This window comes from Thunnus maccoyii, chromosome 4, assembly GCF_910596095.1.
Source record: "Thunnus maccoyii chromosome 4, fThuMac1.1, whole genome shotgun sequence".
Classification (NCBI taxonomy): Eukaryota; Metazoa; Chordata; class Actinopteri; order Scombriformes; family Scombridae; genus Thunnus; species Thunnus maccoyii.
In genome coordinates this window covers 12,751,085-12,765,807 of record NC_056536.1, presented here as the reverse complement: position 1 = coordinate 12,765,807, position 14,723 = coordinate 12,751,085, and the positions used below count along the sequence as shown (strand labels likewise).

Sequence of the window (14,723 nt, the reverse complement as noted above, 5' to 3'; positions counted from 1 at the left end):
AACTGATTTTACTTCCAATTATAACTATTGCAATTATTATTATAAGTCACCTGCTCTTTCATCTGTTTCTCTCAACAGATGTCTCTCGTTTTTCACTGTGTTGAATGTTTTGTCAGTGATTGCTATTCGGGGTGCTTTAACTCCCTCATGCTTCTTTTTTCTGCCGCTTTCCTGGTTAAGAAGGCAGCGGTGTAAGCTTTAGATGAAAGTTTTGAAAGCATTTCTAATTCAGAAGTTTTATCTCTGCCCAGTTACGCAGTTGTTAATCGTTGGTGATGTTAAAACGTCAGAGAGAAAAAAAGCTTGCAGCCTGGTATTAGTTCCGCGCTGGTCTGCGCTCTATGGAGTGCATTTACTAGTTACTGTATCTTATTATCAGTAAGTGTCGGTGTACTGGATTTTGAGTCGTGTTACTGGCCTGAGTCTTCAGTTACACCTTGTCCTTACTGCATCCATGTGTCCTGGCAGCACAGAATTGCAACATCTGCTGCTGGTCAAAACAAACCATTGGTTTGATTTGTATGACTTTGGCAATGGTAAAATTGATGAGTAGCAGGGAACAGGTGACATGACATATAAAAAATGCTTGCTACGCTTGCAACCTGTTCAAACAACCTCATTGATTATAATGGGAGTGTTCTGTTTTTTTGGTTAACACGCTCACTACGTTTACTGTCAGGACAAGGCATTAAGAAATAAACTACAGATGAATTTGACCTTTTATTAGTTGAACCGTCAGACTGAGCAAAAGGAACACTAAGGGAACAGAAAATCACTATAGGTAATACGAGCCTTATCCTATAAGATAATTGATTTTCTGCTTTGTTTCCCGCAGGTAGATTATCTGTCTCTCCTGGGAGGTGCTACACCTGGTGACTCAGTGAGAAGAATGATGCACACCATCGGAACCAATGCCCTTTTGGGCCAAATACAGTTTGAAGGGTCTCAAGGGGAAAAACAAATTCCAGGACCTGGCTAGATATCCAGTCATAGTTTGTAAGTTTGATTTTTAATGTTTCTACAGATCTCACTGCAATCTTTTGAGACCCAACAAAGACCTTTTCACTGTTAATATTTGTAATTTTGATGGCTCTATATGACTGAGTGACATAAACAAAACCTTCAGTGAGAATAGTGCCTATTTGTAGATAATTATTCAAACTGTTTGACACTTTCTCAGATCCCTCACCTGAAAAGACAAAAGTGCACAGGCCAAAATATAAAGTGCACAGTACACTGTACGTTCAGTGGGTGTCTGGTGTTGGGTAATTGGAAACGTTAATTCTGAAGGACTATGAGTTTATGTGTAGCTTGGAAAATAGTGATATGGGGCACTGAATTTAATGATTTTACTATTTATCAGACCACAAATGATACAAGAATTAGCACAACACACTGACTCTCTCTCTCTCACTGGCTCTCCTCTTTACCATCTTCTCCTGCTGGAAATAAATTAATGGAAAGCAGCTGTCAGTTGTTTTAGAGGCGAGGCAGGCGTCTGGCAGCTCAGGGATCCTGTTTTGCCCTTTCTTTCTTCCTTGTGAGACCTCTTTTCCTAGGACTGCTGCTGTTGCACCGAGGAGCTACACTGCTGCACGCCAGCCACAGTGCACCACAGGACGGATAGACAAGTTGCCAAGGTCCGCCATCTGAAATGCGGTTAGAACATTTTGGAGGCACGTCCCAGCACCTGCCACTCCGGGACGTTTTGGAGGTGTGCATCATCCAGAAATGCGCTTCACACGTGCTTTAAACGCCTGGTGCCGATTACAATTTCCCCGGTGAAACTAAGATGAATTGTGACCCTTTTGGCTTTCGATAGCAGTCCAAAAGAATCCGTCTGCACTCTGCAAAACCACTACAAGTCACACCCATTACAGATAAACTCCTCTTTAGGAGGCAGTTGACAGCTTGGAGCCCCTGGCAATTTCAACAACAATCTCAGAGGAAGAAAACTTGAAAAAGAACTTCATAGACTCAGATGGCAAATGGCAAGTGGCAAATAACTACGCAGAGCTGCGGTCGCGCCATTTCCACTTTGGAGACGCACGGTTACGCTGGCTACACTTAAAAATCGAATGCGCGTCTACATCGTTTTGTACGGTAAAGCGTGTGGGTGCCGACAGGGACTTCACGGTGCTTTCAAGTGCACCTGAAATCTGTACTTGAATGGCTACGACGGTTGTTTAAAACGGGAACGTTTTTTCTTATCTCTTTTTTTGAAATACATACATTTGTCATTACTTTTTTGTTCTTTCACTGAAGCATTAATAATAATTAGATGCTAAAATCATAACAATATCCCGTTAATTTCTACATTGGCAGATTTTAAAAATTATCAAATTGTTACCAGCAAACTCAACCATTTTCTGTGATCATTTTCAAGTTGTTTTACTGCAGCATTTTTTAATAATGAAATACTAAAGTCCTACTTAATATGCATACATTGCTATATAGGCATATTTTAAAAAGTCCATTAAAAAATCAAATCAAATTGTTGTCAGCAAATTCCACCATATTCTCGTTCAACATGTCCCCAGGTAACTGTGATGCTTTTCATGTTGTCTTACTGCAGCATTTTGTAATAATTAAATGCTAAAGTCATAGCAATATCCCATTCAGTTCAGACAGATTAAAAAAAATCTAATCGAATTGTTGTTGTCAAATTGTAACTCTGATACATTCAACCACACTGGAGTCCAGTAAGATCCCCTCATCCCTCTCTCTTCCTCTCTCTCTCTCTATATATATATATCTTTCACTCGCTTGCCGTCCTTGTGTTTTCCTCTGTTCTGTGTGTGTGTGTGTGTGTGTGATAACCTGGTTTTGACCTGGACTGTCTATTGGATTTTGACATTTAGCTTGGTAAAGACATCTTTGGTTCTAGTTCTGCCTCTGCCTTGTATGTTCTATGGTAAGAATGGAAATGTGGACCCAAGATCAGAATAAAAGGACGCAGAGCAGATCTGGTTTTTAGTCTCTTTATCAGACTTCAACTTGGTTGTACAAAAGCACAGAGAAAATAACACTATAGCTTCAGCACCATGGACAGCAGCAGATCCAGAGCTCAGAGCAGCAGTGGATGCGACAACTATAAACATAACATGTTGGCAACAACAGCTCCCCACATGCTCCTGTCATGACTTTCATGTTGGTTTACTACTGCACTTTCCTAAAATTTGAAATGGCAAAATCTAAACAAATGTCCATTTAGCTACAAATAGTCTCATTTTATGAAATTTTCAGGTCAGGTTTTTATCAGCAATATCTATCTATTGTGTCGTGCGGTGGCTGTAGCTCAGGAGGCAGAGCAGGTCGTCCACTAAGATTGGCAGTTCGATCACCAGTTCCTCCAGTCTGCATGTCGAAGTGTCCTTGGGCAAGATACTGAAATGATACTGTGTGAGTGTTTGTGTGAAGGAGCATTAGAACTCCTGATGAGCAGGTTGGCACCTTGCATGACAGCCTCTGCCATCAGTGTATGAATGTGTGTGTGAATGAGTGAATGTTGGCATGTAGTGTAAAGCGCTTTGAGTGGTTGGAAGACTAGAAAAACATTATATAAATGCAGTCCATTTACCATTTGTATAACAAGGTTCCCAGGTACTTCTGACATGGGTTTAATGATGCTTTATCACAGCAATTTCCTATAATGAGATATCAGAATAAATAAATAAATGAATAAATAAACAAACAAATTCTCCTTTCTCCCCAAGTTTTCCAGGTTAAATAGGTTAAATAGACTATATCTCTCCATTATTTACCTGTGCTCATTCAATTTTTACATATTTGCACCATATGTCTTCCCTTTTATCTCCATTTTCCACATAACTTTCTAACTATTGTCAAGGAGTTTGAATTCATATGATACACAAACAGAATACTTTTTCTATAGAAATATTTTATTGTTTTCTGTGGGAATAGAATAGTCCATTGAGACTACCCTTAAACCTCAGAGCCTTTTTTGATATTTAAGTTTAGGCATATAGTTATACATTGTACATTTTTGAAATTGTTTGACAAAACAATTAAGTTTAGGCAAGAAAAATTGTTATAGTTAAGGTCAAGTAAGTATCGAGGATTCAACTGCTGCTGAAATGTTACATGAAAGGAATGCTGCCTGGCACAAAGTGCAAACAACTAAATCATCATCTGATTGGCAATGTTTTTGTCAACAAGGTGATAGGTGTCTCACTGTCTTTGCACTATCTGAAAGTAAAGGAAACGTAGCAAACTTTTGGAAAGCAGTTAAATCATTGTTGTGACTGATGGCTATCAGTCAAGCTTTATGAGTGTTAACAAAGGTGGGCCACAGGGCTATATTCTAGGACCACCTTTATTCAAAAATTTCATACATGACATAGAGAATCTTAAAAAATAGTACAATTCATCTGTATGCAGACAACACTAGTCTCTATACAACAGTGCCCTCTGTTGGTTACGTGGTTCAAAACTTGCATTTTGATTCCTGTGCTGTACAGCAAATTTTAATTTATCTTAAATTACTTTTAAACTCTGAACAAAATGCATGCTGTTTCTAGAAACTGATAAACAGTTCCACTGAAGTGAATATTACTACCCTTAATGATACACCAATAGAAAGAATATTAAATATTGAAGATTGGAATCTATAGCACTGAATGGGTGACTGGTTTTGCTTTGCTATGTGAGAGTAAAGAGCAAGAACAAGAAAGTAATGATAGACATACGTATTTCAACAAAGGAAAATAAGAAAAAAAAAAAGAAACTTTCACGTTTTAAGCAACCTTTGTGGCCATTCAGTATATATTTCTGAGTTTAGGAGGTGCACTTGAATGCACCACAAAGTTCCTTTCAACGCCGACACGCTTAACCGTACAAACCAGTGTAGATGCGCATTACATTTTTAAGTGCCGATGGCGCGACCTAATTCAGACGAAGGCACAGTTTGGTTAGCTAAATTCTGTAAAAAAAAAAAATGGTGTTGTTGTAGCTAGCGTTTAGCGTCATAAATACGAGTTCATTTATTTACCTGCATCAGCAACAGGCGGCGTTTAGTTGTGGCACTTCCGGTGGCAACTCTAGCTGCCACTGAGTTTAGCTCACGTGCTGGCTGACGCATTCATCTGTGCACATCAGAGGAGGACAATAATCTGCAAATAGCCTACAGTAGTATGGTGATATTCTTATTTGATGTAATTAATGCACTGTGTATTATATTTCTGTAAAATTTATTTTTGAATTCACATCAGCTGTCAATATAAAGACTTGATAACAAAGGTTCAGAACATTTAACTTTATGTTTATGTCTGCTTGGAGTTTGTATGTGGTAAACTTTTTACTCAAGTCTGAATTGTTGTTCATTGTGTCCATCACGGTGTGATTAAATTAAACAGTCAGCATAAATGTAGAAGAAGAAAAAAACACTCTCAAAGGATACAAACTTCTCCACGACAAGCATAAATAGTAATAAATAAAAATTCCAAAAACACACTTTGAAGCATGATCTTGTGAATTTAATCAGTCATACCTTTTTAACAAAGTCATCATCTAAACAAGAAAATCATAACATTTAACATTATTTGTATTTGAGTCTTAAATCTTTGAATATGTTACAAAATGATATTTTAATATTGTAAACACAACAAAATGCAAAAATCTACGACATAGCAAAGTTTGACAGGGGAATATGATGTTACGCTTCCAAAGAAAGATACATTTCAGCAAACTTGTCCAATTGAGTAGGCTGCAATGAGTGAGAGGTACACTAATACATGAGAAATCAAACTAAACATAGATTTTAAATGACAACAGATGAGTGAAAACCAATATGCCAAACACCTGCAACTTCATTACTTGGCTATTCATTTCACCCTCAGACCTAATTTGTGCACATACATTCATGTAGCAGTTACTGTCCATGATAGGTCATACCCCAAAGTTGTCTCTGCTGTTATATATCAATAGAAGTAATTCCACTCCTTTTACAGTCATCAAATTGTCACATACTATTATTGGGTAAGAATAAGAAGATCTGATTCTAATTCATTAATTTAAGAGTGGGGCATCAGTGAGTCTTATGTGATCTGGCTTATGGGGCATTTCACTGATAATTCAGTGATACTATTTTTGTCCTTAACCTTTAATATTCTGTTATGATGTGAAGTAATCATATTCACCATACAAATATATATTTATTTTAAAAAAAATCTGAATATTCCCCTACTGAGGCTTTGGGGATGCTTACATTTAATCTACATTGCTGCACAGGGCTTTGTTAAATCAGGTCTTTAAAAAATTCATCTCACACCCTAAAAACCTCTCCAAATATGACCATTAGCAGTCTTGGCATATCTTACGCGATAACAGATCAAATATAATGTCTGCTTTTTGTCTCAGCAGATAGGTTGTAAGTCATTATTTTGTATTCATAGTCCATTTTCATTTTATTCACAGTGTGCCTAAATTGTGCTTACAATTGAAATTGTCCAGTGAGGATTTGGTGGTTTAGGTACAACACCCTCATTTATGTCATGCTACATCTAGTCAGCCTGCAGGCTTATTAAACTTTGAACTGTTGGACCATTTGACATCTTTTAGATGTTCCCTCTTAGTTGGTTAAAAAAAACATTATTGGTGCTTTCTAACAGGTTACTGAAACAAATAATATGAGAGGTCGGGCTGACACGCTCAGTTGATGAAGAAAAATCACCATTTCCTACTTTATTAGTCTAATGTTCCTTATGCAAATATGCAATGTGGTGAGCAACTGTTGTACCTGATGATCTCCAAAGTTAACACAAACATTGGAATAATAAGAATTGGGAGGAAATGTTTTAAGCAAAGGTCTCATCAAACAAAAATAACACGAAAACCATAAATCCAATACCTTATATATATACATGACATGTCAATCTGCTTTAAAAACTGACTTCACATCTTCATTAAGAATTTAGGGGTCCTCACATTATATCTCAATATCGCACACAGCAACTGTAAAAGTATTAGGCATTAAAGAGTTTGGGATTACCACTGTCAGTTTACTTCAACAAAGGGTGCTTGAAAAAAACTTTTCATGTGTTGTGAATAATAATGTTAATAGAAAAGTTGTACAATATGATCAAAATAAAAACAAATATGTAGAATGTATCATATCTTGAAGTCAATCTAAAGGTAAATGGGCACTTTTCAGGAAAGTTTGGTTTGAAAACAAAAGTGCCTATACAACAATACACACAGCCATTACAGGCCAAAGAAAAAAAATGCAATTTGAGTTTGAGTTATTAAGTGCAAAAAACAAACAAACAAACAAACAAACAAATAAAAGAAAGCCTAACAACCAGCTCCTTCAATTCTGTGAACATTTCATAGGAAACAACATCAAACAGCAAAAACAAGGTGTGGGAATGTTTACGCCATTTAAAAACAGTTTACTTGTGTCAGTGCTGGAAAAAAAGTGTCCTCAGTGAGTATTTTGTGATGTGAAAGCTGAATAACAGGACCACCTAACCTTTTCACCAGTCTATATACTAAATCAACATTAGGCCCATTGAGAAATTATGTCCAAAGCTCCCAAGGCCATTTCGCATAACAGTTATTTATTGGTGGCATATATAGTAAAACAGAGTAGTGGCACAAGTAAAAAGGCCAAATAATCCAGTATGTCACTTTCCCAAAACCACCAATATTCCAGTGGTTTTCGTTATGATAATAACTTCAGTCATAATGTTTGTATTAACATGGGAAAACTTTGCTTTTAAGTGGTGGAGCCTACAGAATCGGAGTGAAAGGTGATGTATCCCGAGGACGATGCCGAGGGTGTGCTTACAAAACTGTTTGTGCTTCCTTTACTCTCGGCCTTGTTCAGGTGCTTCTGATGCCCCCAGTCAGCTCCAGCCCCAGCCCCGTATCCAACACCTGTCCTGGGCCTGCAAGCAGAGTGCCCTGGAGTCTGCTGGCTGCGCCCAGGTGAGGCCGCTTCACCCTGGTGTTTTGCGTCTCGCAGGCGCTCCCGGCACCCCTTACCAGAGCCACAAGCCCCGGGGCTCTTCTTTCCAGCAGGTCTGTCTGGTTTGGGAGAACCCTCAGGCGAGTTTCCCCGGCTACTGCTCCTTTTGTGTTCTGAGAGCCGCCTGAGCGCTTGGGGCTCACGCTCAAAGTCTGTAAGCGCGAAGTGGGGAAGGATGACTGTGTGCTGATCATACACATTGGGTATAAGGGAGATGGTGGACGTGCGCCGCGGGCTCTTCCTGGGGCTCGGCAGCGGCGTCTCATCTATAAAGTTGATCACCTCATCGCGGCTGAAACACCGCAGTTCATCCTCATAACGCTCCCCGCCACAAACCACACGTGGCAGGTGCTTGAGGGAGTGCATACTATCCTCAGAGCGTCGCCGCTTGCGATGAGGGTGATGGTGATGGTGGCTCTCCTCGTGGTAGGAGACCAGGCTGCTCCTGCGCCTCTCGTGGTGCAGCAAGGTGGAGCTGTAGTGGGCACTCACTATCATGTCCTCGGTGGAGCCCCATCGGTGAAGGTACGAGGGGATCCGGTCGCTGGTCCACATGTCGGTTTCGTCGTGGGAGTATCTTCTTGTAGGGGGCACCTGAACGCAAGACACAGACCGAACCCTTCAGTCTATAAATTACTTTGATATTCATTTATCTACAGTTCTACAGCAACACAGAACCAGAGGCCTAAGCATTGTAACATGTTATATTATATTATATTATCATAGATTGTAACACACTTACACTATTAATCATAAAGGATTTTACATGTAGGATTCTTCAAGGTTGTGGCTGCCAGTGCCACTGTGGTAGAACACTGTAACTTTAGAGATAAAACTGATTTGCACTCATTAAGCAATAGTCCCAACGAGCTGACTTTTGCAATTATTTGGGCTGATAACAGCTCTGATTGTACCGATTATGTTTTTGATGCCGTGATTCAGCTGTAGTGTTTGTAGAAAATCCTACATGTAGCACATATAAGTTGTTCACCCAAGATGTTTTACTTTTATTTATGTATTTTTGGATGAATCCCCCAAACATCTATGAACATTTTAATATTCTAACTACAGTACCAGTCAAAAGTTTAGACACACTTTCTCATTCAAGTGAATGGGAAGGTGGGTCCAAACTTTTGACTGGTACTGTACATTGACAAGGTTATAACTTAACTAGTATTCACCTCCATTATTTGGAGATAAAAACTGTAAAAGGTTGATAGTTTCCTACATGTTATACTCACATTCCATTCTGTTCTGACAACTATGCAAGAGAGAGAGGGTTCGTCAAGGTGACATCAAGAGCCACAAGATTGATATCAGCCTGCCCCCCTGTGGTGGCTTTTAGTAAATCCAGAGAAATGAGACAGCAGACGATACAGTAGCATTGAGTGTGTTAGGTGGTAGGGCTGAACAGCAGAGGGCAGCACAAGCATTAGAATGAGTTATAATGCGGGACAGACTTGGCAGGATGGAGAAAGACAGACAGAGAGAGAGAGAGACGCCAACCACAAACCAATAAAGCCAAAGAGGCTTTATTCTGTTATCAAACCACTTGAGAAGTGCCACAGCAATTCTCAAATGGAGGTGCTCTTTAATTATGATTAGAAGGGTTTTGTTGATCTAATTGGGCCTGAACCCTTCCAGCAGCTACAAAGATAATGTGACTGTTCAGCCAGTCGTCCTGTAACAGATACCAAAAATGCACCTCATTTGTTTCTCCATCACACACATTTACAGCAAGGAATAACACAGCTAAATATTACTTCACGATAAAATGAATCTACTATCATGTGAAGAGGTGTATTGGACACAGAAACATTGGATGGAGTAATGATTTGGTCTAATGAAGTGATAGCTACTGTATACATCTCTGTTTCAAGGCTTCTTAAAAACTCAAATAGAATATACATCCAATCCTGTAGGAGCATTGGTCTTTATAATGCCCTTTGTAATGCTGGGTATTTGGGGTGTTATACCAATTTTTAAAAAATTATATTTTTTGATATTCAGTAAGCAAATTACTCTAGTAAATATAAATTGGGCTTGAGCTGCAGGCTGTACTGAGAAAAACAAAGCCCCTGTTAAGTTGTTAAGTTGTTTTTGACAAAGATGACACAGTGTTAAGATGCTTTGCAAAAATGTAAGTTTATATTGTGTGCATTGCATCATCTGTTTATAAAGTTGCATATCCTTACCACAGTCTTCAAGGCCAAGTCCAGCAAGTGACTTTCACTAGTGCTACTGTCATCTATATTTTTCATCAAAAATTGATCCAATATATGATGCTGGGCCAGAATTAGTAGTTTACAGAGTTAAGTAAGTATTGGAATCAAAGAAGACAATACGTTTTGTTGAGTTGCCCTAGAAGGCTGCAGGTTAGAACAAGCTCTGGTGTTAATGCAGGCTGAAAAGGAGTATTTCATAGCTCTGCATCTGACTGGGATGGATGCTGGATCCAATGGACACAATGCTTTTGGGTAACATGAGCAGATGTTTATAGTGCTTTCTTGAAACCTTGAGGGATTCCTGAAATGTAGAAGGTAAGTCACTTACTAAATTCTTACCCTCTTACACAATGAAAATGTCAAGTGCTTGTAGGTCCATGGCTAGGACACACTAGGTGATAAATGAAGCACATCTAATATGTTGATGGGACTGCCGATGGTCATATTTACCAAACATTAGTCAGCCAGAGTATAATTTTGACTCACGTTAAAAAAGACAAAAAAAATGTGTGGCATATCTGGGAGAGATAGCATCACAAAATGTCTGATGATTCCAGAAAATTCAAGCAAGATACTATAAAGGCCCACAAGGCCATTTCACCATGCACATTAGCAATGAAGTGTCATTCAAAATAGTTAAATTGATCAAGTAAAAGAAATGAAGAAAATTAATAAAAATATACCTGCAAATACTGCATTCTATCTTCCTGTTGTTCCCTCAATGGATACCCTTGCGGGACCCCCCTTTCTAAGGTTGAGAATTCATACTTGGCATTACGGTCTATCGTCACGATTTCAGGCGCCGAGCTATAGTCATATGGTCTGTCATATATTAAGTCGGCATGAATTCCTCCATCTTGGCTGTTTTCTGCAAAGTGCAGAAAAGTACGAGCGTCAGGATTAGATAGCAACGGAGTACACAAGACAGACAGACAGACAGACGAATAGATAAGAGAGACAAGTTCAATTGTTCTCTGACTGGTTGACTTTTTGGACTTTTCCTACGAGTCTGCTCAGGAATTTAAGTTTAGATCAAAAATTGTTCTGCAACCAAAAAAAAAAAGTCCAAGAATTTAAATGTTTAGTAAGGAGATGAAAAAGCCCCAGATTGGTTTTGAATTCAGAAACCAACCAAATCATACAAAAAATCTTCAAGTGTATAAAAACCCATCTACTAAGTTTATTTTCCCAATTACTGCATTCATGTTCATTAAAGATCAATTGGAGATGGGTGTAAAATGCTGATTTTGAGGAAAATGTGTGGCAAAAGATGAAAGATGACAGCAGCTATTTGCACAGGCAGCTTGGCATGCAAGTCAGTAGCTTTGGAAAAACAGGAAACAATCCTTATACATACAACTGTGATGAGTTATACATGGCAAGCCCTCTGGAAAAAAGCAGAGAACTGGCAGTGTTAATTATCACACAGAATATGGACTGCCCTGCGTTGTTTTATGGCTCCTGCTGGACAACGTGCAGTTATAGGGGAGGGTGTCAAGAAGGAGAGGATCAAAGGTTTGGAGAGTTACAAACAGGAAAGAAGGGGTTCAGATTGGTATGAGTTTAAACAGTGCCAATAGAAAAAAAGACAGACGGTTCATGCTGTCATCAGTTTGCATGAATTGTGGAGATCTGGTCATGGACCCAATTCAAAAGCCTTTCTATGATTATCATGTGACCTAATTTCGGGACCAAACTTTGTCAAAGTGTCTGTGATTCCTTGGTGAAATGTTTCATGTTCCCTCCCCTTGGAAAACATCTATATTTCTGTGATGAAAGACTGAAGTCTTAGACCACTTTCTTTCTCTTTTATCTATTTCTCGGATATTGACTAAGAGCAATTTAATTAGTACTTAAGACTTCTGCCTTAAAAGATACAGTATTTTGCTCTATAAGTCACAATCTGACACAAATAAAAAAAATTAAAACAAAAAATAAACAAAACAAAAATAAACATATATATATATATATATATACATATATATATATATAAATTCCTTTTATATCTATCTCAGTTTTGTATCCAGAAAAAAACATGGGTGTATCCCTTCGTGACTTGAGGGAAATATGACCATCATAATGACATGAAAGTGCTTTTCAGCTTTAGTGCAATCGTTCCAGTTTCACTCTGGCTCCCAACAAATGAACAGGGAACCATTTATTGTATCATCCTCTCATGCCAGGGCATTTTAGAGGAAGATTGCCCAGTTTCAATGCATTGAAGTGAAAAAATGCTGCAAGGTAAGTATGTCCTTTGTCCAGCAATATTTCTTTTTTATATTGACATCAGTCTCATAGCACGGTAAAGCAAAGCATTTTATAAAGTACAAACTGCATACAAAAACACAGAAAAATATATTTTAGTATAAAAGCTATATTACACAGACACTTGTCACTTCAGTTTCATCTTCTGACAACAAAGGTCACATGATAGGTCACATGATAACATTTGACCACTGATTTCAGACCTCAGACTACAACAAAGATATATATAAGAAACATGTACAAACAGCCATAAAATCAAATCATGATTGTTCTTGTAAAAAGGTCTTAACCACACGATAACTTTACCAAATGTTAAAAATATCCCTCTTAATAGGCTGAAAATAAGAGGAAATTATGTTATTTTTATGATTACATACCGTCATTTTTATACATAGATTATTATTTTTTGCTCTGGTCTAAAGCCCAGGGTAGATGTCCATGTTCTCCAAAACAGGGATAAATACATTCAATGAATTACTTCAAAAAGCTTAATTTTTAAGATACAAAATTCCAATATTTTGCAACATGCAAATTTGAGGGTCATCCTGTATCACACCTTAGAGCCAGTTCAGATCAAAGATAGGGGACAAGCAAAGAACAACAGGACTAACGCAGACTGTTTCTAAAACAGTCTGCGTTTGGGAATTAAACACTCAGACTAGAGAAGTGGCTGGTGACAAGACAAAAAGTGCCAAAACATTATCAGAAACCCCTAAATCCACTTTTCAACTGTGCAAAATCAGCCACATTTGCATATTTGTGTATAATGTGCTGTGTTTTGATTACCTACAGAAATGTAACCATGCTGCTGACACACATGTTCTTCATCACATTTTGTGACTGGACAGCATCATTTATCTTCAGACCAATATTAAGGACTGTACATTCTCTGCAACATTTTGAAATGTTTGATTTTCTTGTCACAAATCTTTGACATTAACTGGCTTTTATGGAGGTCTGACAATTTTATGAGGTTACTTTTGTAACAATTCTGTAATGATGACCGATGGACTCTGTTATAATTTAATTTTAAAAATGGGTAACATGAATTACAACATGACTCAGTTGCTAATGCACGAAGGGGATGCAAGTAAATTCACTTAAGAAAATTGTAAATCACAGAGGTGACACCATATTGTACAACAAGGACCAGAGTTGAAGATCTCTGTCAAACATCAGGCTATAAACTTAGCTTGGTACTAACCTCTTTTCCCTTTCTGCAATACTGCTACTTACAATTTTCCCAGTAAAACTCCTCCCAAGGCTAAGAGACAAAGCTATTCAGGTTGATAAATCACATTTGTCAGTGTAATTCCTATGGCCAAAGACAGTGCAGTGAGTTCACAAACTATTTTTTTGTATTCAAACCTTGAATTCGGACAGTCATGCAAAGTCTTTAACTGTCTCTTGGGTTTTGTAAACTAATGTAAGCAAATTATCCATTTGGAACACTACAAAAAAGTATAGAAAATTATCATTGAAGAGTGACTGCAACAGTCAACCTTCCCTCCTTTGTGTTCTCAGCAGTCCCTACTGAGCTGTCTTAGGAAATAGGGATTGTTACCCACATTGACATCATCAGGTAAAGAGGAGGGAGAAAGGAGGGAAGACGGGAGGGGGACGCCTGACAGTGGCTTACCCTCATCCACGTCGTCATTGGACATAATGGCGACACACTTCTCCCACACCATGCGGATGTCGGCCCGGTAGCGGTCACAAGCCCAGAGGAACATGGGTAGCAGGATGGACTGGGCAATGGAGCACCACAGCACACACAACACCATCCAGTTATAGGAGCGGTCGAACTTCAGACTGGCAAAGCTCACCACCTGTGCAGGGTCAGCAAGGGGTTAGAAACAAGAGGCCAGTAAACAAAAGCAGAATCACAAAGATACTGTTTATATAGTCTGAAACAGTTAATTAGACAGGACCCCTATGCTAACTGCAACGTTGCTTTCTAACACTGCTGAGTAGTCCTTAAGCAAGGCACTTAATCTCAAACTTTTCCAGTGTGGATGCTCAGTGGTCAACAGATATGACTTGGTTCTTCCGGGGTTGAAAGTGCAAATGTGTTTATTTATGAGCAAAATTAAGCTCAATTAAGACATCCAAACAATAACATATCATCATAGATTGATGACTTGAGAGGACATTAGATTTTCCTACATTATACAGTACCATCAGACCATATAATTGGTTATGTTAAAGTTTGTAAGTGCAGATACATCACATCACAAGTCATTAAA

The 14,723-nt window shown here is 38.4% G+C and overlaps 1 protein-coding gene across 1 annotated transcript in view; it reads right to left on the bottom strand.

Annotated features, from left to right (window-relative positions):
* Nucleotides 1–5,513: 5,513 nt before the first annotated feature.
* LOC121896463 (probable G-protein coupled receptor 153) overlaps nt 5,514–14,723 on the bottom strand; it is a 34,870-nt gene continuing 25,660 nt past the window's right edge. The window contains exons 4-6 of the mRNA XM_042410383.1: nt 14,117–14,306; nt 10,896–11,080; nt 5,514–8,581 (exon numbers count right to left, since the gene is read on the bottom strand). Coding sequence (XP_042266317.1) covers nt 7,736–8,581; nt 10,896–11,080; nt 14,117–14,306 — 1,221 coding nt within the window. The 3' untranslated portion in view covers nt 5,514–7,735. The remainder of the gene's footprint in view (nt 8,582–10,895; nt 11,081–14,116; nt 14,307–14,723) is intronic.